The 27,717-nt window shown below is 38.1% G+C and overlaps 1 protein-coding gene across 6 annotated transcripts; it reads right to left on the bottom strand.

Annotated features, from left to right (window-relative positions):
• Positions 1–211: 211 nt before the first annotated feature.
• On the bottom strand, positions 212–26,085 carry LOC107781589 (transportin-1). 6 transcript variants are annotated; one of them, XM_075238134.1, is made up of 29 exons: positions 25,722–26,085; positions 24,553–24,946; positions 24,124–24,213; positions 23,902–23,979; positions 23,722–23,802; positions 22,305–22,355; positions 21,588–21,673; positions 20,302–20,368; positions 20,145–20,201; positions 20,018–20,047; positions 19,864–19,926; positions 19,662–19,775; positions 18,218–18,331; positions 17,873–17,971; positions 16,654–16,779; positions 16,506–16,580; positions 16,352–16,423; positions 16,089–16,199; positions 9,021–9,104; positions 6,350–6,457; positions 6,052–6,153; positions 5,812–5,874; positions 5,656–5,730; positions 3,978–4,049; positions 3,536–3,660; positions 2,659–2,710; positions 1,959–2,027; positions 1,812–1,871; positions 212–1,093 (listed from the first exon to the last, which is right to left on the bottom strand). In XM_075238134.1, the coding sequence occupies exons 2-29, from the start codon at positions 24,766–24,768 to the stop codon at positions 1,010–1,012; spliced, it is 2,424 nt and encodes an 807-aa protein (XP_075094235.1). In that variant the 5' UTR covers positions 24,769–24,946; positions 25,722–26,085; the 3' UTR covers positions 212–1,009. The 6 variants fall into 6 exon arrangements, with proteins under 6 accessions (XP_075094235.1, XP_075094232.1, XP_075094234.1 ...); XM_075238131.1 differs by having other exon boundaries at positions 24,553–24,840; XM_075238133.1 differs by lacking the exon at positions 20,018–20,047 and having other exon boundaries at positions 19,864–19,939; positions 20,119–20,201.
• Between the last annotated feature and the right edge of the window lie 1,632 nt (positions 26,086–27,717).

Genomic DNA, 27,717 nt, shown 5'->3' with positions numbered 1-27,717 from the left:
AACATTTTTCCATATGGAGACAACTATATATACAATGTCTTAGATTTCATTAAAGGGGCAATACTTCCTCAAGGTTACAAGTAGATTGTTTCAATCGCGTTGCTGAGTATAGAATGAGAGTGATGCTTCGAATGCCCCATTTTCAGAGGCTATGATGTGATCAGATTAGAGAGTGGGGGAGAGGTATACAGTTCACCAGCACAAGCAGACATTAAAACCAATTTAGCAATTCTTAACAAAACTCAATCGAACATTTACACTCAGAATCTTCAATAAAGCATCTTTGAATACAATGTCACTTTGGCATTTTCGTTCGAATCATAACTATCGAATATTTTTCATATTTTCTATAGACGGGGAATTGAAGACATTATCGCAGGATAAAAATGTTACAATAATTCCTTTCAAAGGTACGTATATGTAAACCCCCACCAATAAACCACAAAGTACAGACTATTATTATTGCTTACCTCATTCGACCTCCCAACAGACCATCTAGTCCTATCCTCCAGAAGAAAAGGTAAATAAACAAATTCTCAGACATGCTATGTAGACTTAAACCACCAAATGGAACCTTACAATTGTAAAGTTAAAAATAAGAAAAATTGCTCCTTAACCCGAGAAGAAATTATCAAACCCAATTACCCAAGAACTTAGGATCACCCCCTTCAATAGATTCAGGACAGACACAAAAAATAAAATGCAATTGTAACAAAGCACACCTGTACACTTAATATGATGAACCTCAGCTTCCGGGATAACTGCTGTGCCCAAAACCAGAGCAACTGAAGCTTCAAAAGAATATGAATAGCTTCAATCTTCAATGAGAATGTTCCATGGAGGAAATTGAACCCAAAACTTTGTCTTGCTCCACATGCACGGCTCAACAACAATCAGATAATGCTAATACTCAAACGAACACGAAGCCAATAGATCCATAGATCTGAAGTATAATATAGCCATGACAACAAGCATTGGAACTTGGAAGACATTCTCTGTCAATAAGAAATTAAACTTGATACTTTAACAACTTGTCCTTCACTGAGGGCTCCAAAGCTGACATGAACTGTTCCCAAGCACCATCCTTGAGCATCTGGCAAAATATTTCCAACCTCAGAATAATGCATTAGACATCTTATACCTCCAGATAATATACCAGTGAGAGCTCATGAGAAAAATGAGATACTTTTCTTCTTTTTCCCCATTTATTCACCAGGTTCATCTCCAGATGAAACAACAAAATAATTCATTAAGGAAACAGAAAGATAATTTCATCAGAGCCGATGTTAAACTAGTGGCATCCCAGGAGCAAATTGGTCAGGAAACCCCTCAAAGATCTACTCACAAATTAGCGAGTAAAACGATAAAGACATCATGAAAAGATACCCTTCTAGCAGATTAAAAAAAGAAAAGCTTAATGCAAAAATATAACCCGAACTTGGCACTGTTTATTCGGTGAACACCTGAACTATTTTTGTCTTATGCACTGCGCACCAAATAAATAATTTCAACCTCAGGAGGGTAGTTAGGTATTATGCCACAATAAACTACTCCCTCCATCCCAATTTATGTGACATTCTTTCATTTTTAGTCAGTTCCAAAAAGAATAACACCTTCCTATATTTAGTAACAATTTCAACTTTAAATTTTCCTTTTTACCCTTTATGAGATGATTTCTAGCCACAAAAATATCTATGATTTGTTTCAGAACATAAGTTTCAAAAGTCTTCCTTTATTTCTTAAACTCCGTGCCTAGTCAAACACTTCACATGAATTGGGATGGAGGGAGTATTATATCAAGCAGTGCTTACTTGCTTATATCCTTGCAGAACCAGACAGATTTCTTTGTGTAAATCTTCGCTTCTTATCTCCTGAAAAGGATCACAACCATAAGGAAAGTTCTCCGAATTTCGTATTTCCCTCCACTATTGAAATACAACAGAAAATAGAAAGCTTACATGCCAACTTGCAATGGCTTTACACATAAAGACAAGTGAATTCATTGCACCTGATGGATTTGCCTTAACCTGGAAAAAATGAAACCGCTCCTCCATTCAGATAATAAATTTAACAGGTTCTAAAGAATAACTCTTCACTGGTTTTGAATTTATGAGAACGTCTTGCATTTCTATAGTATTTGTATCCATCATGGATATTCTGCCATAATTTTCCACGATACATTGATATTCTGCCAAAAATATTTTGATAAATCCATATCTGTCATAATCTGAAGTCTTTCATTAAATTTTTGCTTCACTTAAATAAAGTTATAGTTGATTATACTGAATGATATTGCACCTGTAGTACCAAATCTCTAGTTTGATATAAAATCATGACTACCTCTAAGCCAATTGGCATCTTCTTCATCGCATTCACAAAGAGATAGTGTCCCAATTTACAAAGTGATGTAAGTGGCCAAGAGAGAGGACAAAGTAAAGTTAAATTTTAAAAATATACAAAGAGATACTTTCCCAATTTTATGGCATTCAGAATTTAGTCTTGTCAAACCAGTTCAGTGCTTGAGGTTGGGCTATAAAGATTTTCAGGCTTAAAAAGGCAGAAATCCAAAGCTGTCAATAATAGGATATTCATAAGAGTTTAGCAGTATTCAGTCATTGTGATCTGAACTAAAGAGGCAATATTAAAAGACAAAACTACCATTGCACATAAACCATGAAAGGCATCCTCCTTCTCAATATCATCACGTATCCTGCCAGAAAAAGAGCGCAAGTTGTCGGTCATCAACAAGGCATTTTGTGCACTATAATAGTGCTGAACACAGCTCAAACATCAATACTTGATGTGAACACCCCAGAACTAACACAACAACAATGATAGGTGCGGAGGAGATCAGGAATGTGCGGGTTACCAATCAGAGATCTTCATCACATATTAACATTCATTTTCATGAATTGGAAAACAAAAAGACAAGTTCACTAGCTTCACATTGTGAAATGGGGGTTTTCTTCTCAGGCAAACTTGACTAACTAGTGCACTAGTACTGCGGCAAAGGAAAAATGGGTAGCCAAAGTTTTTATCACCTTTTTCGTTTTTTCCACCTCCCAAAACAAGATGAACTTAAAAAGAAAAACAACACTACAGAAACTACTTACATTCAACCATCTGCTCTACGACCTCACACATATGCATCCACTCCCATTACGTACGAATAAAAAACACAAACACATACCATGGCTTCGAAGAAAACGTTCTTACTTTTAACCATGCACTATCAGTCACTAAAATAATTTCACTTTGATGTTAAACAAGTTAAAGCAAAAAAATTCTAAAGCAGGTCTTTTGGGATTTAGCTACCCAACTTCAGTTAAACAGTATTACCATGCTCGGATGGAGGTATGTTAAGTGACATTCGTTTAAGTAAATGGAGTAAGCCAGTCTAACATTCGTTAAGACATATTTGGCCAGCTTGACTGCAATTCTCTATGTTTAATGCAAAAAACTAACAGTTCATTCTTGTACGATGCAAACCGCCAGTCACAAACGAATGGAACAATTGCAATTGGAGTAAACTTACATAGACAGGGCAAAGCACCATGCTTGCATAAAATGCTCCATATGCGGTGACACAAGCTCCGGACAAACCCATGCAAGTCTTCCAAGGGTGATTGCACTGTTTTCTATCAGTGACTTGTTGAGACCCTTTTCAGAATCAAATATAAAATGAGCAAGACAATACAAAACACAAACTTGGTCACAACGTACATGCAGGTATGCATATACAAACAACAGAATTAACCAAACAAACAACAACAATAACTACGCCTCAGCCCCAAACAAGCTGGGACTGGCCATATGAATACTCACAAACCATGTTCCACATTTAAAGTCATCCCAGGCCAAAATCATACGAAACAAACATGAAAAATAAAAACGAAAAATACTAGAAGTTCTCTATATGTCCTACTGGCATAATAATCATAAAATATTTCAATCTTAGATATAAAACAGATAATTACCTCAGCATGTTGAAGGATTGGTACTAAGCACGAGACGACAGACAGGACTACTGGAGATATCTCTTTCTGAACCTGAAATTATGGCGTCTCACATCAAACTTGTGGTCCATAAAACAAGACCAAAGAAAACACATGGTATCTATTGGAAATTTAAGTCCAGACACAAAAGACGGAGCATAAAAGGAACCAAAAGAAGATGACCAGCACAGCACACATGAAAGGTATATATATTTGTCTTGAGAAAAATGTAAGTGCACCTCTGAATGTTTTGTCCTCTCATGAAAAACTGACTATGTGACAGACAACTTGAGCGTCACATATTAGCTTCATCAGTTTGTCAGCTAGGGAGTCTCTTGGAGAAGTCTCAACCAAAGAAGCTCACTACTTCCAAGAGTCATAGCTCGGGATGATGCTTCTACACTAGATCTAGGGATATCTTGCTTTTACTTTGGCAGAAAACCTAAACTGCACTGGATTCAAAGCCAGCCCACAACTCTCCTATTTCCCATTTTAACACTCTACTTGATGGAATGAGTATTAATAAAGGCCTAAATGACTGGAGACATGCCAGTCTGAGTAGGAGAGACTCTAATAGCATGTTAAGAAAATGGACCTTAGACCCAACTCAACCACAAATGCTAGCTCATGAGGTAAAGATTGTCCATAATCATGTAAGGGGACAACGACTCATTCCCTCAACCAACGTGGGATACTTTAACAACATTGACGGAGAGGAATGATATATTGACGGTGTAGAGTCGGATTCCGTACATATCAGAAATTGCCTCTTCTAATTTCCTTTTGCTGCACCTGGGATTGCCAGTCTATATGAAAGATTAGGTGCACTTTGCAAAGAACCATACTTTCATATACTCTACTTTTTGGCATATCCATACAGGTTTATTCTCATCTTCAATAAGATTCTTGTTACCTGATAAGGTGATGGACCTCATTTTATAAATTCTTACTCCAGGAGGCCAAAAATAACAAATTGAAAAGTTAGTAACTGCCATGAGACAGTTACTCATGTATTGGGTAGTTTTTTTCTGGAGAAAGGCGGCAGGGAATTTTTGCAGACAAGTATTCAAACAATAAAACTAATCCTTGGGAGAGTTCTAGCCTCTCAAATGTCTAGAAGTGTCATGTCTGTACAATTTCAATGTTATGTACTGTGTCTCTGTCACTTGTATCCATTTCAGTAATTATTCTATTCTGTCTGAATGTCATTTCGTGTTTTATGCTGTAATTAGGGAATTCTCAGTGTGGGCGTGGTTATTTCAGACTTGCTGAAGTAAATTCTGTTTTTTCAGTGTTATCAATCAGTTTTTGTTCCTGTTATATCCTATTTTCAGATAAGTCTGTCATAAGGAAAAACTATCTTATTGATTGATGTCTATACACATGATTTTAGTCACAAGAGCATAAAAGAACAAGTGCTCTCTGACACAATGATCTTGCAGACGAGGAAAATAAGGAATACCCAAATATGAAGTTGGATTATGTGACATAAAAGGGCTTCTTTGTGTTTTTCTTAACTTTTTCTTTCTTCCTCCCTTTTTCTTTTTAGATAAACGTAGTGGAGAGTTTTCGAGTATTACCACATTCTACTAACATTACATCACTTCTTCATCTAATCCAGATCTAATGATCTTGGGAGCAACAAATTTGTCAAAATTACCTTGATTGCTAATTCACCAATCGCCCAACAGGCGTTGTTGGCCACAGAAATGGTTTCCTTCAGCTTGGAAGTGTCCTGTAAAAGCATCTATAGAGTAAATATGACAAGGAATCAAACAGCTGGAAACACATTAAGAAAGAGAAGAGTAGTTCATACCAGTTGCTTAGTGGCAACATCAAGAAATTCCGTCAACCGAGGCCGCAAATGAATGGAACAAACCTAGTAGCAACAAGCAAAGGAATGTTAGCTGCGAAAAGAAAGACTGCCTTTTCAAGGCATTTGGATTTCCAAACAGAAATCACAATGCTAACCACATTAAGACCGTACTACAGAAATTCAGATACAAGCTGAAGCCTATGAAGTGGGCTCAAGCTCAAAGGTTAGGTATCAACTTACCCTTGCAAGGTCACCAAGCAAAGCAAAGGCACTCTGCCGAACATCAGGTGCATCATCCAAGCAACATTGCAGCAGCAAATCCCTTAAATTACCTTGTGAAACCTAGAGAAATTGCAATTCCACATTGAAACATAAAATAAGATTGTCCATGCAGCTTGGTATCAGAATACTGCAAGTACTATTTCAAGCACAGAAACCAAAGTGTGAAACAAGTGACATATAGTGGTTGGAAAGAACAATCAGAGAAAACCAACTTGAAATTCAATGCATGCATCAGTTTTGGAGGAAAAAGAATTACCAAACTCTCAAAACTAGTGCCAAGACCTTCAGCAAGTCCAGACAGCAGGTCCAAAGAACAAACAATAAATTCTCGGTCATATTGTAATCCAGCTGAAGCAGGATCAACCTGCAATCAAAACTCAGTAATAGTGAGCAGAGAAGAGAGCATCTTAGAAGTCGGGGCTCAGAGGGGTAAATGAATAAGTTGCTTATCAAGAACAAAAAGCATGCAACTGAAAGAAGCATAACCCTCTGACCTTGCAATGAAAAGGGTTCAACCTTCTCATTATAGCAACCGTAAAATACAAATATAAACTATGCGAAAAGTTAAAAGAGGACACCCCAAATTCAGAAAATTACCGCAATATACTACAAAGTAAATAGTAAGACTTAATAAGAGAACTCCCCAAATTCAAATATACAAACAAAATAGAAACAATATAATATATATGTGAGGTTGTGATTAGACGAAGATGGCGGACATACTTTTATAAACTCTTGAATGAGGAGGGGGACAGGAACATTGTGATGGGTGAGCTGGAGCACTCCGAGAGTCGTCGTGATTTTGGGTACCGTAGGTGTACAAAAGTTGAGGAGGTTGAGGGGGCTATGCGTAAGATGAGCAGTGGTAGAGCGACCGGGCCAGACGAAATCGCGGTAGAATTTTGGAAGAACACTGGCTGGCAGGCTTGGAGTAGCTTACTGCATTGTCTGATGTCATTCTTAGGATAAAAATGATCCCCGAAGAATGGAGGTGGAGTACGATGATTCCGTTGTACAAGAACAAAGGTGATATCTAGAATTGCAACAATTATAGGGGTATCAAGTTGTTAAGCCACACTATGAAAGTTTGGGAAAGGGTGGTCTAAGCGGGGTTGAGGAGGAGTGTGTATTTCCGAGGACCAATTCGGTTCATGCCGGACCGATCAACTACGGAGGCCATTCACCTGGTAAGGAGATCGGTGGAACAGTATAAGGAGAGGAAGAGGGACTTGCATATGGTGTTTATTAACCTAAAGAACATACAACAAAGAACGAGAGAGGTTCTATGGAGGTGCTTGGAGGTTAAAGGTGTCCTTGTAGCTTACACTAGGCTGATTAAGGACATGTATAATGATGCTAAAACCCGGATTAGGACTATGGGAGGAGACTCAAAACACTTCCCAGATGTGATGGTGTTGCACCAAGGCTCAACCCTTAGTCCGTTTTCATTTGCCTTGGCAATGGACGTTCTGACGCGAGACATCCAAGGGGAGGTTCCATGGTGCATGTTATTTGCAGATGACATAGTATTGATTGACGAGACGCGAGGTGGTGTTAATGCGAGGCTGGAGGTTTGGATACAGCCTTGGAGTCAAAAGGTTTCAAGTTGAGCAGGACCAAAATGGAATACTTGGAGTGCAAGTTCAATGATGTGACTAAAAGCGGACGTGGACATTATGCTGGACTCATAAATCATCCCTAAGAAAGGAAGTTTCAAGTATCTTAGATCAGTAATCCAAGGTGATGGGGAGATTGACGAGGATGTCACACATCGTATCTGAGCGGGGTGGATGAAATGGAGGCTCGTATCCAGTGCTTTGTGAGATAAGAATGTGCCACTAAGACTTAAAGGTAAGTTCTACAAAGTGGTGGTTGGACTGACTATGTTGTATGGGGCTGAGTGTTGGCCAGTCAAGAAATCACATATCCAAAAAATGAAAGCAGCAGAAATGAAGATGTTGAGATGGATATATTGACATACCAGGAGGGATAAGATTAGGAATGAAGATAACCGAGACAAGGTGGGAGTGGCCCCGTGGAGAAAAAGATGCGGAAATGAGGCTACGATGGTTGGGGCATGTGAAGAGGAGAGACAAAGATGCCCAATTGATGAGGTGTGCGAGGTTGGCCTAGGTGGGTTAAGGAGAGGCAGAGGTAGGCCAAAGAAGTATTGGGGAGAGGTGATTAGGCAGAAGATGGCACAGCTCCATCTTACCGAGGACATAATCCTTGATAGGAGGGTGTGGAGATCGAGAATTAGGGTAGATGGTTAGTAGGGACGTATTTCTTTTCCATACCAGTAGTATTAGTATTATTCTTGTATTCTCCAATTTCACTCTGGCTGTCCTATATTCTCATATTTTCTGATTCATAGATTTCTACTACTCCATGTTGTCTCTTTCGCTCCGGTGTCTTAGTATCTTCTTGTTGTTACTGTTTATTGCTACAGCTTCTTTTTCGTCTTTCTTTGAGCTGAAAATCTATTAGAAACAGTTTCTCTACCTTCACAAGGTAAGAATAAGGTTTGTGTACACACTATCCTCCCCAGACCCCACCTACGGGATTACATTGGGTTTGTTGTTGTGTTATATGTATGGTTGTGAATGTAGAGAGAGTGCAACACACTCAAAAAGATTGCAGACATCACTATAGACTTCCAAGGCCAACATGTGTTGCTCTGTGCCTCGTTCTCTCTGCTTTTTCCTTGGTTTTTTTTTTTTTTGGGTGGGGTGTGGGGGGGGGGGTCCAAAATGTGCATGTAGGTGACTAGAAGGATGACTTAGACCATCTAATATAAATAGTGAAAAACTTGTCTTTCATAGAAAGTATTAGCCAATTTATATCTATCAACAAATATAAAAGAAACAAAATAAACGAAGCACTCAAATCAGAGATAGAAAACAACGGGATATAGTATCGTATAAAACCTTCGCCAATTGTTGCGACTGGATGATGGTAATGCACCTCTGAAATACTGGTTGAGCAAACGATGCAAATCCAGTACCCAATGCCTGAAAGAAAAGAATGGATATCTATAATATGTGGTTCTATGCTGTTTCACATCTGAGAGTACTTGCATATGTAGTTTTCTACAACAATAAGTTAGCATGGTCACATAACGTGCTAGCAATATAAAATAATGAAACAGAAGTTATTCTCTGAAACTTTGAAGGTATGCCCCAGATTCAGGACTAAACAGGGAAGTTCCCTGCCAAATAATGAAAAGCCATAATGTACAAGCGTGATTTGGAGAGAAAGCAACCATAATTTGGAGAGAAAGTAACTAAGATTGACAAAGATCCTACCACCTAGACATATAAATAATAAGTAAACCTCCACAATTTGTCAACCAGACCCTTTTTATATCCCTGCAGTTTACGATAGTCAAACAGCATCATTTACCAAACTACTGCAGACACTTTGAAGCATGCAAAATAAACAATAAAAGAAAGCTCCTGCTAAAAATTTAAGCTAGAATGCCCAATGTAACTCAGACACACAAGAGATACCCTACTCAATTAGTTTTTAGCTCCTCAACATAGGATGATGCAAAAAAGTCTTGTAAAGCATACCAAAAAAATCAACAACAACAACAACATGCATACCAAAAAAACCAAAAATTTTAATTTCTCAATCCGAAACTACACAGAAAAATTCTCTCTTCCTGGCTTTCTCTCCGGTAAGTCATATCTCCAGCGAGACAGTACGCTAACATGGAGAAGAAAATATTCTTCATTTCAGGTGACAAATCTTTCGAGATTTTCGAAATTAGCGAGGATGTAGACAGATGGTTCATATGGGTGGAGCGTGGTCGCAGGTTTACAAGTAGAATCAAGATCGACGAAGAAAATCTAAGATGGGTCTGTGAGCAGATGATGCAAGCTTCAAGAGGGTATGGAGATCTCTACAGAAGATGGGGGAGGAAGATTCAGGCATACACTTACAGAGTCTACCAGAACTACAATTCCTACGGAAGGTATCTCAGAGTTGAAACTTGGATGGGGGACAGGAAACCAGCATTAATTATTCCGGAAAATGATTACAACTGGGGATGGGGAGATATAGCTGGGAAAATATTACACTTTCTGGGAGAAGCTTCCAACTACAAATACAGGAGATACACAGACTTACAAAATAAATCCTACTTAGATGCTGCAGAAATTTTAAGATGGCCCACTCAGCAAGACACCTCAGACGAGAAAGATCCAAGTGGATTTACAGATGCTAGCTCTTGATTTATCTCTAAATGTCTGGTTGGTCGCTTCAATGATTCTTTCAACCACAGTCCAAATATTGAAGTCATACAGAAATGGTTCATCTCCCGGTGGCAGGTGACAGCAGGCCTTAGAGTTACTTTCATCTCCCACAACCAGTTCCTCTTTGAACTCCCCTCGAGGCAAGAAGCAGTTCGAGTTAAAGCAGGTGACTGGTTCTTGAATGGCAAGACATTTAACTCTTGAGTGGTGGTCGCCGGAATCTGGGTCAACTCCGGCGAGTGAAGTTGCGGATCAAAAATGGTTAAAAGTCTTCGGAATTCCTCTTCATGGCTGGACCACTAGCACCTTTCGCTATATTGGAGATTTATGTGGAGGTTTCGTGGGCATTGATGAAGATACAAAAAGCAGATCTCACCTCCACTGGGCAAGAATTTGTGTTAAAAACTTTTTTTTAGATCATCCGCGTGAATTAGAGCTGTCTCTTGGAGATCTGAGATATAAAATCTCGATTCTGGAGGATGTCCACACGTCTATACTTTCCGGTGCTGGGGGTGTAGCTGATGAAGAGGGGAAGAAGATGAATGCTACAGTGACAACAATTCTGGAGGTTCCAACCTCGAGCTTCTCAAAAGAACCACTCAATAATAGCAGAGCACGTGTTGGTCAGAAGCACTTTAATTCAAAATTTCCAAAGGCCAAAGTTAATTTGACTGACCAACCCCAGTCAACAAGCTTTTCAGTCCCTGGATCAGTTAGTAAGAAGGCTGGGAAAAATTTGGGCCAAACCCTAGACCATACTTATTATTCAAAAGGCCCAAATTCTAAGTCTTCTAAGAATGATAAAAAGCCTATGCAGATATGGTTGCCTAAAGGGCCAGTTTTGGACCCATGTCTTAATAAAATCAGCCCTTTTGCTCAAGAAAACTATTTCGACCCATTATCAGTTGAGATAGAAGCAACAGGAGATTCTAGAACTCAGCAAAGCCAACTCTCATCTGAAGCAGACGACAAAGCAGAGCCATTGAGCCTTGTCATCCCACGTCAACCATCCATGAAGGAATTTCTATCAGTAAGTAGATCTGAAGCCGAAGCCTCTTCTTGCGACACTCTCTCACTTCCATGGTACGATTTGGGGCCTCAAAGCTCACAAATTATCAACACTCCAGAAGTAATTGAGTCTTCTAGATGGACCAAATCAGTTATGCTTAGGGCATGCAAAGTCTTTGGGATAAATGTGGCTGGTTTTGAGCACGAAATACTTAACATCATTCTGCGAATGGAGCAAAAAAGGCAAATTCAGAAGCAGAAGCAAAAGGCAACAATAAAAGCTAGCAGCAAAGGGAAGAAGAAGCAGTCACTAGAACCGGAAAGATTGAAATGGGGGATGAATTATGGGGGGGAAAAGTAGGGGATAGGGACAGGCATTCAAAGCATTTTTCGAATGAAAGTTAAAATCTTAAGTTGGAATGTGCAGGGACTGAACGAGGCAGAGAAAAGGAGCACAATAAAATCATTAGTGCACAAGTGGAGAGCAGATATAGTGTGCCTACAAGAAACGAAAATTGAAGAGTGGACAACCTCTTTCATTAGGCAACTTTGGGGCAACAAGTGGATTGAGTGGGCAGAATTAAAGTTAAATGGGAGAAGTGGTGGCATCATAGTCTTATGGGATAAGAGGCAATGGGTTAATGTGGGAGTGCATCAAGGCCTCTACACTTCATCTTGCATGTTGGAAAGCACACAGGAGGATTTTAGATGGTGTTTCACTGGGGTGTATGGCCCCCATACAAATCCAGAAAGAGAGATTTTATGGCATGAACTAGCAGCTATCAGAGGTATATGGGAGGAGCAGTGGGTTATAGGGGGTGACTTTAACGTCCGCAGATTTGAGAGCAAAAGATATAATTGTGTCAGAAGGTCCAGGGCGATGAGATCTTTTACAGATACAATTCAAGATTTAGGTATCATTGATCTTCCCCTTCAAGGAGCTCACTACACATGGTACAGAGGAGAAGATTCCATGCAAGCCTCAAGAATTGATAGGTTCTTAATATCTCCAGAGTGAAATGACAACTTCAAGGCAATTAAGCAATTAGCTCTTCCAAGAGTTACTTCTGATCATAGGCCTTTATTGTTGGGGTGTGGTGACTGGGAAGCCAATCCATCGTATTTCAAGTTTGAAAATATGTGGCTTCAAGTAGATGGTTTTATGGACAAGGTCAAAGGATGGTGGCAGAACTATACAATTGGGGGCAGTCCAGATTTCATTCTAACTCAAAAATTGAGAAGTTTGAAAAAGGACATTACAGTTTGGAACAAGGAGTCATTTGGCAGAGTGGAAGCACAAAGGATCAAACTGCTAGAGGAACTCGCATTATTAGAACAAGCAACTGAAACAAGACATATGTCCCAAGCAGAAAAGGAGAAATCCATGCAGCTGAAATTAGACCTCAAAAAAATGGCAAAGGCTGAGGAAGTCTCACGGAGACAAAAGTCCAGGTGTCTTTGGCTCAAAGAAGGGGATAAGAACACCAAGTTCTTCCAAAGAATGGCAAACTCCAATAGAAGAAATAACATCATAGATAAGCTAATGATAGAAGATGAGCTATGTGAAGACAAGGAAGTCATTAAAGCAGAAATTTTGAGTTTCTATCAAGACCTTTACACTGAGAATGAACAATGGAGGCCAGAATATAACTGTTCAAATCTACCAAGTCTTTCTCCCACAGAGAAGGCATGGTTAGAGAGAGATTTTGAGGAAGATGAGGTGTGGGCTGCAATCAACTCTTGTGCTCCAGACAAAAGTCCAGGTCCGGACGGTTTTACAATGGCTTTTTTTCAAAGGTCATGGGTCTTCGTTAAATCGGATTTAATGGGTGCTGTTAATCATTTCCATCAACACTGTTATATGGTGAGGTCCAATAATGCTTCTTTAATTGCTCTAGTTCCCAAGAGGAAAGGTGCTATAGAGCTCAGAGATTTTAGGCCCATAAGTCTCATTGGAAGTGTCTATAAGATAATTGCTAAACTCCTAGCTGAGAGGATCAAAACAGTCATCGACAAGCTGATTTCAAAATAGCAAAATGCTTTTTTGAAAAATAGACAGATCACAAATACATCATTGATAGCTAATGAGCTGCTAGATGGGAGGTTGAAAAGTGGTGTTCCAGGTATTCTTTGTAAGTTGGACATAGAAAAGGCCTTTGATCAAGTTAATTGGTCATACCTTCTTTCTATTTTGAAAGGAATGGGGTTTGGTGACAGATGGATAAGATGGATCAGGTACAGCCTTACTACTGTTAAGTATTCCATCTTGGTGAATAGAGCTCCAGTTGGTTTTTTTTCACCACAGAAAGGAATTAGACAAGGAGATCCACTTTCTCCTTTTCTTTTTATCCTTGCAATGGAGGGTTTGAGCAGAATGCTTGATAAGGCAAAACAAATGCAGTGGATTGAAGGGTTCAGGGTGGGAAACAACATAATTGACCCAGTTGCAGTGTCACATTTACTCTATGCAGATGATACTTTAATCTTCTGTGGGGTGGAGAAGCTTCAGGTCCAGTACCTAAATTTGACTTTACTGATTTTTGAAGCTATCTCAGGATTACACATTAATATGCAAAAAAGTATGATTTACCCTGTGAATACAGTGCCTAACTTGGAAGAGTTGGCTAGTATTATGAGTTGTGTAATTGGCTCCTTTCCAACAACATATCTAGGCCTTCCACTGGGAGCAAAATACAAAGCAATAGGGGTTTGGAATGGAGTTCTTGAGAAGGTGGAAAAAAGATTGGCAACTTGGCAAATGCAATACCTATCCATGGGAGGAAGACTGACACTGATCAATAGTGTCTTGGACAGCCTACCAACCTATATCATGTCCTTATTCCCTATGCCTAGAAAGATCCAAAGACAACTGGACAAAATCAGAAGATCCTTTCTTTGGAAAGGGAACAGTGAAGGCCACAAGTTTCATCTGGTAAAATGGTCTAAGGTAATTCAACCTAAGGATCAAGGTGGATTGGGTGTTAGAGACTTAGCCAAGCACAATAAGAGTTTGCTTATGAAGTGGTGGTGGAGATATGGTCAGGTAGGAACATGTTTATGGAAGGCAGTAGTGAATGCCAAGTACGGGAAGCTAAACCACTGGAGTACCAAACAGAGTAGAGCCCCTCATGGTGTTGGTTCTTGGAAATTTATCAACAGTCTGAAAGAGGAATTCTTTCGGGACGTTTCATTTAGAATTGGAGATGGCACCTCAGTTAGGTTCTGGAAGGATAAATGGCTTCACAATCAACCATTAAAACACTCATCCAGCCCTGTACCAGATAGCAATCAATCAGGACTCAAAAGTTGCCCAATGTATGTAGATCAAGGAACATATGGGACCCCCTCTTCAGAAGACACATGCAGGAATGGGAACTTGGAGAACTCTTTGATCTTTTCCGGCTACTGGAAAGCTTTCAAATGAATACACAAGCTCAAGACAGTTTAAGGTGGGGCAATCTGAACGAAGGTTGTTATTCAGTCAAGGAAGGATACAAGAAATTGTGTGCTAGCAATGAAGTAACTGAGCTTTGGCCATGGAAGCTAATTTGGAAGACAAAACTCCCCACAAAGGTCATGTGCTTCACCTGGATAGCTCTTAAAGGTGCGATTTTAATCCAAGACAACTTGTGTAGAAGGAATTTCCAGCTGGTGAATAGATGTTACATGTGTCTAGACAACTCAGAATCTATAAACCATCTGCTATTGCACTGCAGAGTGGCTGCAGATTTGTGGCACATGTTCCTCTCAACGATTGGCATAAGTTGGACAACACCACAAGGGATAAAAGAAGCAGTTGAAAGTTGGAGTCAGTGGAAAGTTGAGAGAACCATCAAGAAGATCTGGCAGATGATCCCAGCAAGTATATTTTGGTGTATTTGGGCAGAAAGGAATCGCAGATGCTTTGATGGAATATCAACTCCCAACAGCTACCTGAAAGCAAAGTGCCTTAGGAATCTATATAGCTGGAGCAACCTTTCCTCTGTAAATGATTTAATTCCATTTCTAGATTTTATTAGCTCTCTGTCTTTGGCTTGATTGACAACCAAAGGCTTTTGGTGATTCTGGTTTAGCTCCCTGGTCAGAATTGTATTTTTGTGTAAATGGAGCTAACCAACCTCTTTTGTAATGATTTGCATCTTCCTGATGCCAGCAATATAACATCTTACTTCATCAAAAAAAAAAAAAAGTCTTGTAAATGACCATTATGCTTAAAATTGAAAACTCAACCTCCCCACTCCCCACTCCCCCCACAAAAAAAAAAAACCAACCAACAGGATAATAAAGACAAATAACAAAGTACAACAACAAACCAGTAAAATCCCACTCCCATTGGTGGGGTCTGGGGAGGGTAGTGTGTACGCAGACCTTACCTCTACCCCGAAGAGTAGAGAGGCTGTAAAATAACAAAGTAATGCACCTATAATTTCAGTCCAGAAACTATAAGATGCAAGAACATCAGACCAGAGGCTTACGAATAACAATAAGTCAATATATTCATCCAAATATTTTACAAGACCACACCAAAAAGAAAAAGTAATTTAACCAATCACTGATAAGAACCTGCAGCAATACTAAATGACAATGATATATCAGCTCACAAAGAGAAGGGAACCATAAAAACATGCAAAACATTTACTTGAAAAAGTTAAGACGCATTTAAGGCAGTACTAACAGCAATAAATGCCATGTGCACAACATTTTTTCATCAAAAAAAAATAAAAAATCAACCTGGGCTATTGACGTAAAGCACTCCAGCAGCGGGAAAAGATCCTTGTCTGAATTTGGTATTTGCTGCCACTTTTCAATTAATGGGGGCATCAAAATCTCGAGATACCTTGGCTGTGTAAACCAGCAAAAGAATTAAAAAAGCAAAAATCAGATATCACAAGCCGACTAAATTTCTTTAAACATAACCTAAAATCATAAAACAAAAGGAGCACTAACGAGTTAACATGTTAGCTAACACAAAAAGAGTGATGCGCATAATCTACCTGATTAAGTTCCCCTCCAACTGCATCTGCCAATGTTCCAATGGCATCATACACGATTCTAAGGTTCCGTCTCTATGGACAAATAAAAGGTCAGACGCTTTTAACAAACAGAAACACAGCAAGGTGTCAGCCAATGTAGGGAAGACAAAAAGACCTGGTATTTTCCGAATGCACACATCAAATGTTGCAGAATGATTTCCAAGCATGGTGCTAACTCTTCTGCAGCCTCCTGCAAAAAGTAAACCATCAGTTAGGTATACATATAAAAGAACCTGAATATTACAACAGCTTAGCACAAAAACCTCTTCAAGAGTAGCAAAAGCTGAACAAGCAGCTTCTTGCACTCGTTTATTATCATCCAATACTCTCCGCAGAAGACCCATCAAAATTTTGTTGAATTGTTCACGGCCTTCTGGATGATCAGTGCCCTAAAAGAAAGTCAAACAAACAGCACGAAAACTTAAAAATTATCCAGTGACGCCAACATATTGCAAAAGGAAACTTAATTTCAGTCAAATGGAGAACTGAAATTAACAAAAAGGAAAAAGGGTCTCAAGCAGCAAATAAAAACTTCAACAGTCGGAAACAAGTAGTGCATGATAACTTTTTCTGAATAGGAATTGGTGCAGGATAACTTCAATAAGCTAACATATATAAGTGATATAACATTAAGTATATATAATAATTATGTACTTGATAATTAGTAAAAGCATCAAAACTTAATTTAACAGTCAATATTGGGGCAGCCAGATTAGTCGGATACACGATGACCACATTGGACCGTTCATCTACATCTCACAAAGTGTTGTTAAAGGCGTGTTTAAGCCCTGAAGCGTGGCTCAAAACATGTTGAGCGCTTCGCCTCGCTTTATGGGCACTTCAGTGTTGCATCAAGGCTAAGTATGCCAACGAGTGTAATCCTGAAAAGGCGACACTAAATAATTGATATTTCACTTTATCGTAATTTTTTTTCAATTTCTTTGTCCATATATTTGTTATTCATGCTTATAATTATTGGTCTTACACTACATATACATATTTTTACTCTTTCTCTAGTTGCGTCTTTTTCATTAAAGCCCACGCTTTATTTGCGCTTTGCGCTCAAAGCCCCAACGGATCTTGGAGCTTTTTTGCGCTTTTCGCCTTTGATAACACTGCTCACAATATTCTTAACCCTAAGATCAACAAATGTAGATATATCAGCAACTTAAACAACACCTCATACCCCCACGTCAGGCAAGGCTCGGGGCTGAAAACTATTTTCCAGTTTGTAACCACTGCTTTACCCATTCTCTATTACAACTGAAAGTATAAACAACATTCCTACAAATATATCTATTTGAGGGTGACAACTAAACACTAAACCCTGAAACGAGAAAATACCACATCATTGTGATGAATTTGACCCAAGAAGGGTTGGTGGTTTAGGATCGCCACAAACTCTATGTAAATATGTTGGCCATTTAAGTCACATGTATGATAATGTAGCTTAGAGCTAGAAAAGGAGCATTTATTACCAACCTGAACGATATATTTGCTGAAGCGGGACAGTGTCCAACAAGAGATGCTTCGGATTAGAGGATACTTGTCATCTAAAAGTGGGATGAGAAAGGTAATGATCTGAATGGGAAAAAAAAAAGAAATGAAAAGAAAGAACTTTTAAAAGACAAGTTTCTTCAATATGTGCATATCTCAGAACATATATACCACTCACTTCCCGAAAAAAAAACCAGCAATAAATTGCAAAGAAAGACATGACGTGGTGGTCGCTCAGAAACCAAACTTCTCATACATTTTATATACAATCTCCTTCATCAACATAAATTCTTTTTCTAGGTCTAGGATGCTTGCCAATGATAGGATTACCTCGGATAAATGAGGGAAAAGCCCATTTAGGCAGCCTTCAGCTATAGCACCCAGAGCTAGTACAGCTGCTTCCCTTTCCTTCCAGGCTTCATCACTCGTATTTGACAATTTAGTCTGTCCAGATACAAGAAAGTTGCAATGTATTAGATCCATTTATCGCGAACTACTAACCAAAAGGTAAAAGGACAAAATTAACTTCAGTTCTAGTTTCTCTCGTTTCCTTCTTTCATTAGTATGATCAGTGTTTCAACACACGACGATAAAACTTTAATTCTTCAAATTGATGTTATATTGATCCTCTAAGGGAGTTGCTGCCTAGAGGGAAGAGTTCTGCCATTGTTATGGGCAACAACCACTTATTTGATGAGAACAGGCCCGTCAAAATATAGACCATTAATGATAATTTATTTGTTCCCCTTTATTTTAAATTGCACAAGACTATTTTCACAATCATTTATCTATAGCATCTTAACATATAATTTAACCTAGCATATTTTATAAGGTTAAAGTTTAATTAATAAAGGTACCAAGAAGGTACACAACAAAAACAAACAACCCCTGCAATAATTTCAAGTTACATAATTCCCAAGTGATTCAAAGAAATCCATATACTGATCTTCCACTCACGCCAAAAAATAACAAATTTTGTAGACAAAGGTCATTGACTCTAGAAATATGATTCTTTTTGTTCTCAAAGCAAGCACTATTTCTCTCAGTCCAAATTGTCCTGAAAATACACCAAGGGATAGTCCTCCAAAACTTCTTCTGGTTGTTTGCTATCTTCTGCCCATTCCAGCTTTCCAGTAGACTTCTAACATCTGAAGGCATTACCCAAACTACACCACACAAATTTAGGAAGAGCTCCCAACACTGCTTGACCACTTTGCAATGGATAAAAAGGTTATTGACTGATTCCAGATCCTCTTCACAAAGATAACATGTATTACTTAACATGAAACCTCTCCTCTGCAAATTGTCTTGGGTTAAGCATGCTTCTCTGATCGCAACCCACCCAAAACAAGCTTCCTTGACAGGTGCTTTGGACTTCCATATCATTTTCCATGGCCAATTTGGCTCAAAGTACTCTGACTGCTTTTGCAAAATGCTACAACTGCTTTAACAGAGTATTTCATATCACTGTCTGCTGCCCATAGCATAACACCCTCCTTATCTCCTTCTACCACTGCTGTACTCAATAATTGTATTAATTGTCCAACTTCCTCCATCTCCAAATCATTGAAATCTTTTTTAAAATTCAGTTGCCATCCACCAGAAGCATAAAATTCAGAGACACAACCTTCTTGGGAATCTAATACCAATCTACATCAGTATGCAAACATCTGAGTAAAGAATTTCCTTTCTTTACCTTTTTGAGAGAGAGAGAGAGAGAGAGATGAAAGCTAGGAATGAATAGCTGGATTTAATTTCACAAATAATCAATCACCTGAACAACAGGCATCAACATTGGTAGAATATCATCACCGAACACATTTGAGAGAATGTCCAGAGCAGCTGCACTGCACTTGCGTAAGTTCCACATATTTACTATGTCTTCATCCTATAATTAGGAAGCATAATGCTGATATCAAAGGCCATAGAAAAGTGAGCACTAATTAAGAAAATGATTGGTCAATTAAACCACATACATCATCATCTTCACCATCCTCTGAACCATGAAAACGTGAAGAATGAAATCTAGGTTTGATATCCTGTCCATAATGACTTCCAATGTAATTAATGCCAAGTTGCCAAATGGAGAGGATTAGTTTTTTAGCTAAAAAGGAGAAATGACGACCAAACCTGATCACGATCTGGCAGAGATCCATCCTCCTGTAATAAAACGTAATAATGTTTGGTTAAGCAAAAACAGAACACAACAAATCATTTCAGACTTATTTGACATCTGAAGATGAACTAAACACCAAACCTCAGCCTCCAGAAGTGACTCGTCATCATCAGCATAAACCATGTTAGACAGCAAAACCTAAAAGTGGTGCAGGAAGCATTATGCATAAGAATATGCTAAGACAAAAGACACATAATACCAATATGAAAAAGATAATTAGTTTGTGGATAAAGCATACCGGAATCAACCGTGGCAAGAATTCTCTCAAGTTTTCGGGGGGCAACTGAGCATCAAAGTATGCGGACCTGTCAATGACACCCACATCCAATCAAATTTGACAAGAGATCAATTCGCAATAGAAGATTCCCAATTATCCAAAACAAAGCAACAATTCTCAACCATAACGTGAGATTTTTGAGAGCAGACAGAACAGGTAAAAGCAAAAACTTCGAGCACCCAAGAGCATAATTTATTTATGAAACATAATGCAGCCCCAACCACAAAAAAGAGGAAGATATCCAGCAAGTAGAACTCTAGAAGAACTTAAGCAAATCCATCCTGCTGTATTAATAATAGGTGCAATTCTTGGGTGCCAGAACATTTTCTACATATTTCACATAAAGAAAAAAAAAATACTCAGAGGGGTCTCTATTTGGGGCTCACCACATATCATTACTCACATTATTTCTATGGTACACTTCCATGACTTGCAAGGTAACTGGAAAGGTTTACAGTGTCATTAGACCAAATTTCAAGCAGTCAGTATCTATTAACTCATTCTCTCTCACACAGTATCTAAAACAATTCTCACATTGCTCTGGCTCTTCCCTCTCAATTAAGTATAATCTTAATATTTAAAAAATTAAGTATAATCTTAATGATCTCCCTATTCCTTAACTCCCTCTTCATTAGTGTAGAGACTCTTTTCCTAATCTATGTTCTCCCTCCAATTTATTTGGCATCTAGTCCTTTCATCCTAAAATGATTTAACTATTGTTTACAAACATCTCTTACTAACTCTCTAATACAATAATCTCGCCTAACTTCTTTGAGTCCTCACCATGCTAGCTAAAATTCTTCTAACAATGCACGCGTATCCAAAATATATTAAGTGGAAGGTGCACGGAGCTCATGTGATCTCTAATATCAAATATAGCTTTAAAACGAATGATAATTGTATATTTTCGCCAACCAGCTTATTGAAATTTGAATTCAGTCCATTCAGGCAAAGGAAACCTAGTCACACTTCAAAATAGAGACAAAATCTTACCACCAACATAACATGTCACTAAAGGTTCCCAAACCATGTTAAATAGTATATCATCTTTACAATTCCATCAACCATTTTATCAAAAACAGAATAAATCTATAGCATAATAATGATGAATATTGTGCTCTCAATGCAAAGATTAGTAAAGAATTTCCAGCAAAATGGTGTATTCTTCCTCCACCGTTGACACAATTATCATGCCAGTGAGCAATATGAATATCTAAAATTGAAGCACTGAAAAAGGGGAAGGTTACCAAAATTCACAAGCTTCAAGTGCCACTTCTTCATCTGGATCCTTGTTGACTTGCAATATATATTCTATAACATTCCTTAAGTGTGGCTGTGTCAAAGGACCAGAAGTTGATTAAGAACATGTTAAAAGAATAGAAGTATGCTGTTCCATGTTCCTCTCACTCTCTCAGGCAAGACCATTAATTAAAGTGTACAGACTGTTCAGTTTTTCGTTTTCCTAAATCTCACTGCATATAACATATATGTAATACCTAAAAGGGAAATCAGGAAGTGGAACCAGTAGTTTAAACCTTCTATAATGAATTCAACTTCCACACGGTATCCTAATATAGAGGATTCATATCGCTAAGCCTAAATAGTTTGGGGTATAGTTGATTGCTTAATTGATTCATTGACAGTGTACAAGTGATGCGGCATTTTGCCCACATTCCCCCTAACCCCAATAAGACAATAATAAGACTTACTTGGTGCAGTTCAATGATATCTTCACTTGTAAAAAAAAGGCAATAATAAGCCTCAAACAATCAAAAAGTACGAATCAAAATAAACTTACAGTTAAAAATACTGTTCCTTCAAAATGTTTTAACTTCATTGTATTTAAAAATTTAAAACTTTTAGAAACCTGGAACTCTTTCGGCAAATAAAAGCAAGTGCAAGTGGAAAGGAGATGTGACAAATAAGAGAATAGGCAATTAATTTAGAATGGAAAGAGATGTCACCTCCAAAAAGGCAGGACGAACTTCAATTAGTTGAACAAACGCTGCACAAACCTATTGAGAAAAAGGCAAACTGAGTAATTGGTGCCAAAACTATTTTTTTTACTAAGGTAGCAGAAGAAAACTCTCTACAACAGTCAAAAGCATAATTGATATCACAGGAGCAGACTTCAAAATCTCTTTGCAGGTGGGCATGCTAAAATAAAAATTAAAAAAAAATAGATTTTGTAGAGAAGAGTGATATAAGAAAGAACGAGTGACAAATAAGTAGAACAATCATGTCAGTTAGAAAACCATCTTCCATGTCATTTAACACTACAGTGTTGTCAAAGGCTCACTTATGGCGCGCTTAAGCCCTGAAGCTCAGAAAAGCTCAGGGAGGGCGCTTCGCCTCGCTTAAGTTGCACCTCAGCCTAAGGCAAGGCACTAAGACATGCACCTCATTCTCCATGAGTTTTGTCGTAAATTAAGCGGTTCTAAACAGCAAACATAATCGGAAAATAAGTGTACTAGTTGTAAAGGAAAATATTATGAATGAATTTGGTACTTTGTTCTTGAATTACATATATTATCTCCTTCATTACGTCTTTTATTACTTGAGCCCACACTTTCAGTGCGCTTAAAGCCCCAGCAGACCAAGAGAGCTTTTCGCCTTTGACAACACTGGCAGTGTTATCAAAAGCGAAAAGCGCAAAAAAGCTCCAAGGTCTGTTGGGGCTTTAAGCGCAAATAAAGCATGCGCTTTAATGAAGAAAGGCGCAAATGGAGAAAAATTACAAATATGTATGTGTATTCCAGGACTAATATCTATAAGCATGAATACCAAATATATAGACCAAGAAATTGAAGAAAATATCAATTGTTTAGTGTCGCCTCTTCAGCATTACGCTCATTGGCAAGGAAAAGTATGCCTTATAGCCTTGATGACGACACTGAAGCGCCCGCTACGCGAGGCGAAGCGCTCAACATGCTTTGAGCCTTGCTTCAGGGCTCAAGCGCGCTTTAAGCACGTCTTTAATAACACTATTTAATAGAGAACTGAACATATGACTCCCATCATTCTTGAAATAGAAAAATCATAGCCCTAGCACAAAAGACAGCTAAGTTCTAATAGACATACAAATTTACCATTACCTCTTACGACGAAGCTAAACAACTAGAAAAAAACACTCAGAAGAAACATCCCATCTACCAGGTGCCTACTACAAAGACCATTTTAACCTATTAATACACCAGATGCTTGATCTGTGAACTAAAGTCATAAATCTCTTAACAGATTTAATTCAGTCTTACGAGCTCAATTTATCCTGCTACAGCTATCATAAATAAGCGTACATCAAATGATATTGATAGCAATTTTGATGATGTGCACCACAGAAGAGAGAGAATGTATATGAAAGATATCCCAGCAGTTACTTACCAACTTCCGCACCTCTGGAGCAGGGTCATTGGCAAGAAGAAACAAACCTTGAAGATATTTATCCATGGATAGATACAAAACCTATAACAGTAGCACTGATCAGATGAGCAATGGAGTCAAAATGGCACAAAGGCAGCAGAAAGGGTAATAACTAGATAGCCCAACAGAAGAGGTACTCACTTTAGGCATCAGCATTATAAATTGATTCACAGAACTCAGTGAAAGCTTTCTGATAGTAGCATGAGGTGACTGGAAAAGCTGTCCGTGCAAAGGTCAAGTTAGAATGATACTATGAATTTAGCATCGAATATCAAATATACAGCAAACTATATAATAAATGAAGCAACATCAGATAAAATTGGGCAAAGAAGTGAATATAAGGAAAGGGAAGAGTTCGCTTACCAGGAGAAACCTTGGAAGGAAAACAGTAATGGGTCGATCAGATAATCCAGAAATATCAGAATCAAGAAGTTGAGGAACGTCCTCACAGATCTGCATTACAGAAAATGTTCAGCAGGCCAGTTATGTGTTAGTTTAACAAAGATCTGACACATGTCCCACTGTGGCTATTTTTACCACTGTTGTCACTTTACACTCACGTTCACTAACAATGTAACACGAGGCTAAGTTCATCGCCCTTACAACATATGTTGCAAAGAGAATTTAGCAATCTTTGAGGATCTCACATAATGAGCACACTACAGAAGAAATAGTTCTTTTTTATTATAGTTATGCAACATTTTCAAATACAGATATTGACACCAAGTTTCACACTGTATCCCGTGAAATATTATCGAGTGAAATATTAGTTAAATAACAGTAAAATGATACCTTTGATAAGGCATCCATGGCTCCTTCCATGTGATTTATGTCATTACTATCCAAGCTATTGACAAGTGCCTGTAGCAACTCTGGCCATCCAGCAACTCCGTCAATCTGTACAAGAACACTAATGATAGTCCCAGTTGTAGACCTGATGTGTCTATCTGCCGCCCCGAGAGAAGGTAGCAACTCAGATTTTATGTACTGCTGATTAGCAGGAGGCATGTTTTTGAAGGCAGTTCTCAGGTTATTTTTCAGTAGCAACCCAGCTGCTTGCCGAACGTCCACTGACTTCCCCTGTTATAAGGACCAACCAGATTGTTGAGTGGAAAATATAGTAGCTTTCCAAAATATCACCATGTTTAGACCAAACCCGTTCCAATTGCAATATGAACAAGATGATCTACCATGCATCAAAAAATAGATGTCAATACAAGCCATCTTTTCACTGTTGTGAAATCCACTACATGCTAGCAACATAAGAAAGTTATAATCCTATAGAATATCAGGGAATGAAAGAGAGAGAGAGATCACAATGCCGCCAACAAAGAAGACCTAGGACTCAATGCAATATTTAAATCAGAGAATGAAAGAAATGGAGAGAGAACTCACTGTCAGTGGCTCCGCCACTGCCAAGGAAGGAGGTTCAATTGAATCCCCTTCGTTGGAAAATCGTTCTGTGCAAACAGGACAAAAACAACTTTTTCGTAAATAGATTAACTTTTGAATCCCCTTGTAGTGGCAAAGGCAGTTCAAAAATTGCTTGAGGTCACAAGTTCAAATTTTTTAAAATCCCCTTGTTACAATCCTGGCTACGCCACTCCTCACAGCATCGCCATAAAGAAGACTTAAGACTAAATGCAACAGTTAAGTTTCATTGCCATTGTCCAAAGAGCAATTCAACTATCAAGGAAGCACATAGGTATGACTTTGCTAACTCCATAAAGAAGACTAATAACTTATGTAACAACTAAGTTTAAAACGCATCCAAAAGTCAATTTAACTTTCAAGTAAGCACTTAGGGATAACTTTGCTAAAAGAATCCACACCACAACCATTTCAACAAGGAAGATTTCGAACTAAGTAAGAAAAAAGTCAATCCGTTAAATAATTGAATTATTAGCTAAGAGTCAATGAATTTTATCACGAAAGAAGAGTCTATGATAAAGGAGTGATACCTCAGCACGAGCGAAGATAAAAGCGAGGTAGTTATTGAAATCAGGGAAGTGAGAGTAGTGTTGAAGTTGTTGCCAAATCTGAGACTTATCTGAAGTCGGAGACATCTGTTGCTCCAATAATCCACAGATCTCTTTGAACCCTTCCTCTTGTGGTTGCCATGTTGTTCCACTCGCCGCCGCCATCTCCAATAACGATAATGATCGCAGCAAGTGATTAATCAGCGAAAAGGATTTTTTTTTTTTTTTTTACAGAGAGAAAGGAGAGCCGACGACGAGGCTTTTGTGTTTTTCAAAAGAAGAGAGGGGTTTCGGCCTTTCAGGCATTTGTGGAAAAGGTTGGATCGTCTGTGTGAGGGTTTACGGTGTGGGATTGTGTCGCTCCCAACCCAAATTAAACACGCGGATAGATACTAAAACCAAACTTTAATAAGAGTCATTAAATTTGTCGTTAAAATTATTAGATGCAAAATTAATTTTGTATAGCCGATTTCTTCTGATAACTCTTTTTCAATTGATCTTAGGTAAGATATTCTTAGTTTTAATTTTGAAAAACTCTTTTCCGTTGAGGCGACAGTAAAAATTGTTAACATTATTCTATAAGCAATATACGTTTCTGAAAATAATTAATTTTCTTAATCTAGATAGATATATCATTAAAGTATATCTTCTACTTGTACTATTATCTCAACGTTATCAAATTTTAGCTGAAAAAATAATATCAAATTAAAATAATAAAATTTGATTCAAGAAGTTAATATCTTGAAATCATAATTGACGTTAGCTCCTTAAATATGATCGCTGCAATGCTTAAAATATTAAGGAAAAATAATAAAGAAAAGAAAGGTAAGAAGAGACTCACTAAGAAGATGTTTTGGGTCCTTGACTCTAGTTTTTAGGAATAGCACTCTCAAAACTTGGACAAAGAGAATATAAAAGTGTAATATCAAGTCTTTGAAGAGTAAGCTAAAAAGGATTTAAAAAGAAAAACGGGTCCATCAATGAAGTTAGTGGTCAAAATGTAAATAAGGCAAGAAAATATTTGCGCTTAGAGTGATTCCCATACAGATATTTATCGAAAGGAAGATTTCTTTTTCCAAAGTTATGCTAAACAGTCCTACATAATTATACTTCTCCTTTAAACAATAAATATTCTTTAAGAAAAATTTGTTTACCCGAAAAACGGTACAGTTGAATTTTTTCATAATTTCTAGGCAAGTGGATTAATTTGATCCAAAAATAATGAAATAACTAATGAAATATGAAATACTTAGCCTTAGAATGTAGATGAAATAGCAGAGCTAATGAGTCCGGGAATAAGGTTTTCGGGCACAACAATGATAAGATCAAAAGCGAGAGAATCAAATTATATTAAAATGTTGTATAGAATGTAACATAAGTTGGCCAGAAAATTCGTGTCCTTACAATGATAACTCAGCACTCTATTTATAGATATGCCTAGGAAGGAAGTCCTAGGATCATGCCCTTCTTTAATGTCAATTATGAGGGTCATTGATGAAGATATAACGTTAGACATAAATACCAAATTCCTTGTAACAGGACATCATCTTTAATGCTGTAAAATATTCTGTATTAAATGTTACCAAATATTCTGTATTAAATGTTACCGGGCGCAAAACATTTAATACTCCTTTTATGATCGTTATTCCTTCCGGTGATAAGCGGAATAGCTATGTTCGGTGGCCATCTCCATCTTGTGTTCCACGTGTCCTTCCTTTAAGCGGCCACGTGACATGTCGTATTTTTTCCTATACAGATAGTCCTCCTGCTTTCCGGTGACATAACTTTGTATTACCGGGAAGTTGGTAGAAATACTCTTTTGGCGCTATAATTCCTTTTGAAGGCAACTAATAGTTGATTAGACGCCTGTCTCTCCGCATTAAATGCCCCGAACACGTGTCTTCCCATGATTTAGCATGCCTTTTGTCGATTATCGAGGTAATCATGGCCATGAATTTAGCCGCCAAAATTTTAGTTA

This window comes from Nicotiana tabacum, chromosome 19 (assembly GCF_000715075.1).
Source record: "Nicotiana tabacum cultivar K326 chromosome 19, ASM71507v2, whole genome shotgun sequence".
NCBI lineage: Eukaryota > Viridiplantae > Streptophyta > Magnoliopsida > Solanales > Solanaceae > Nicotiana > Nicotiana tabacum.
Note: the sequence above shows the minus strand (reverse complement) of the source record. Positions and strands in the feature narration are given on the sequence as shown.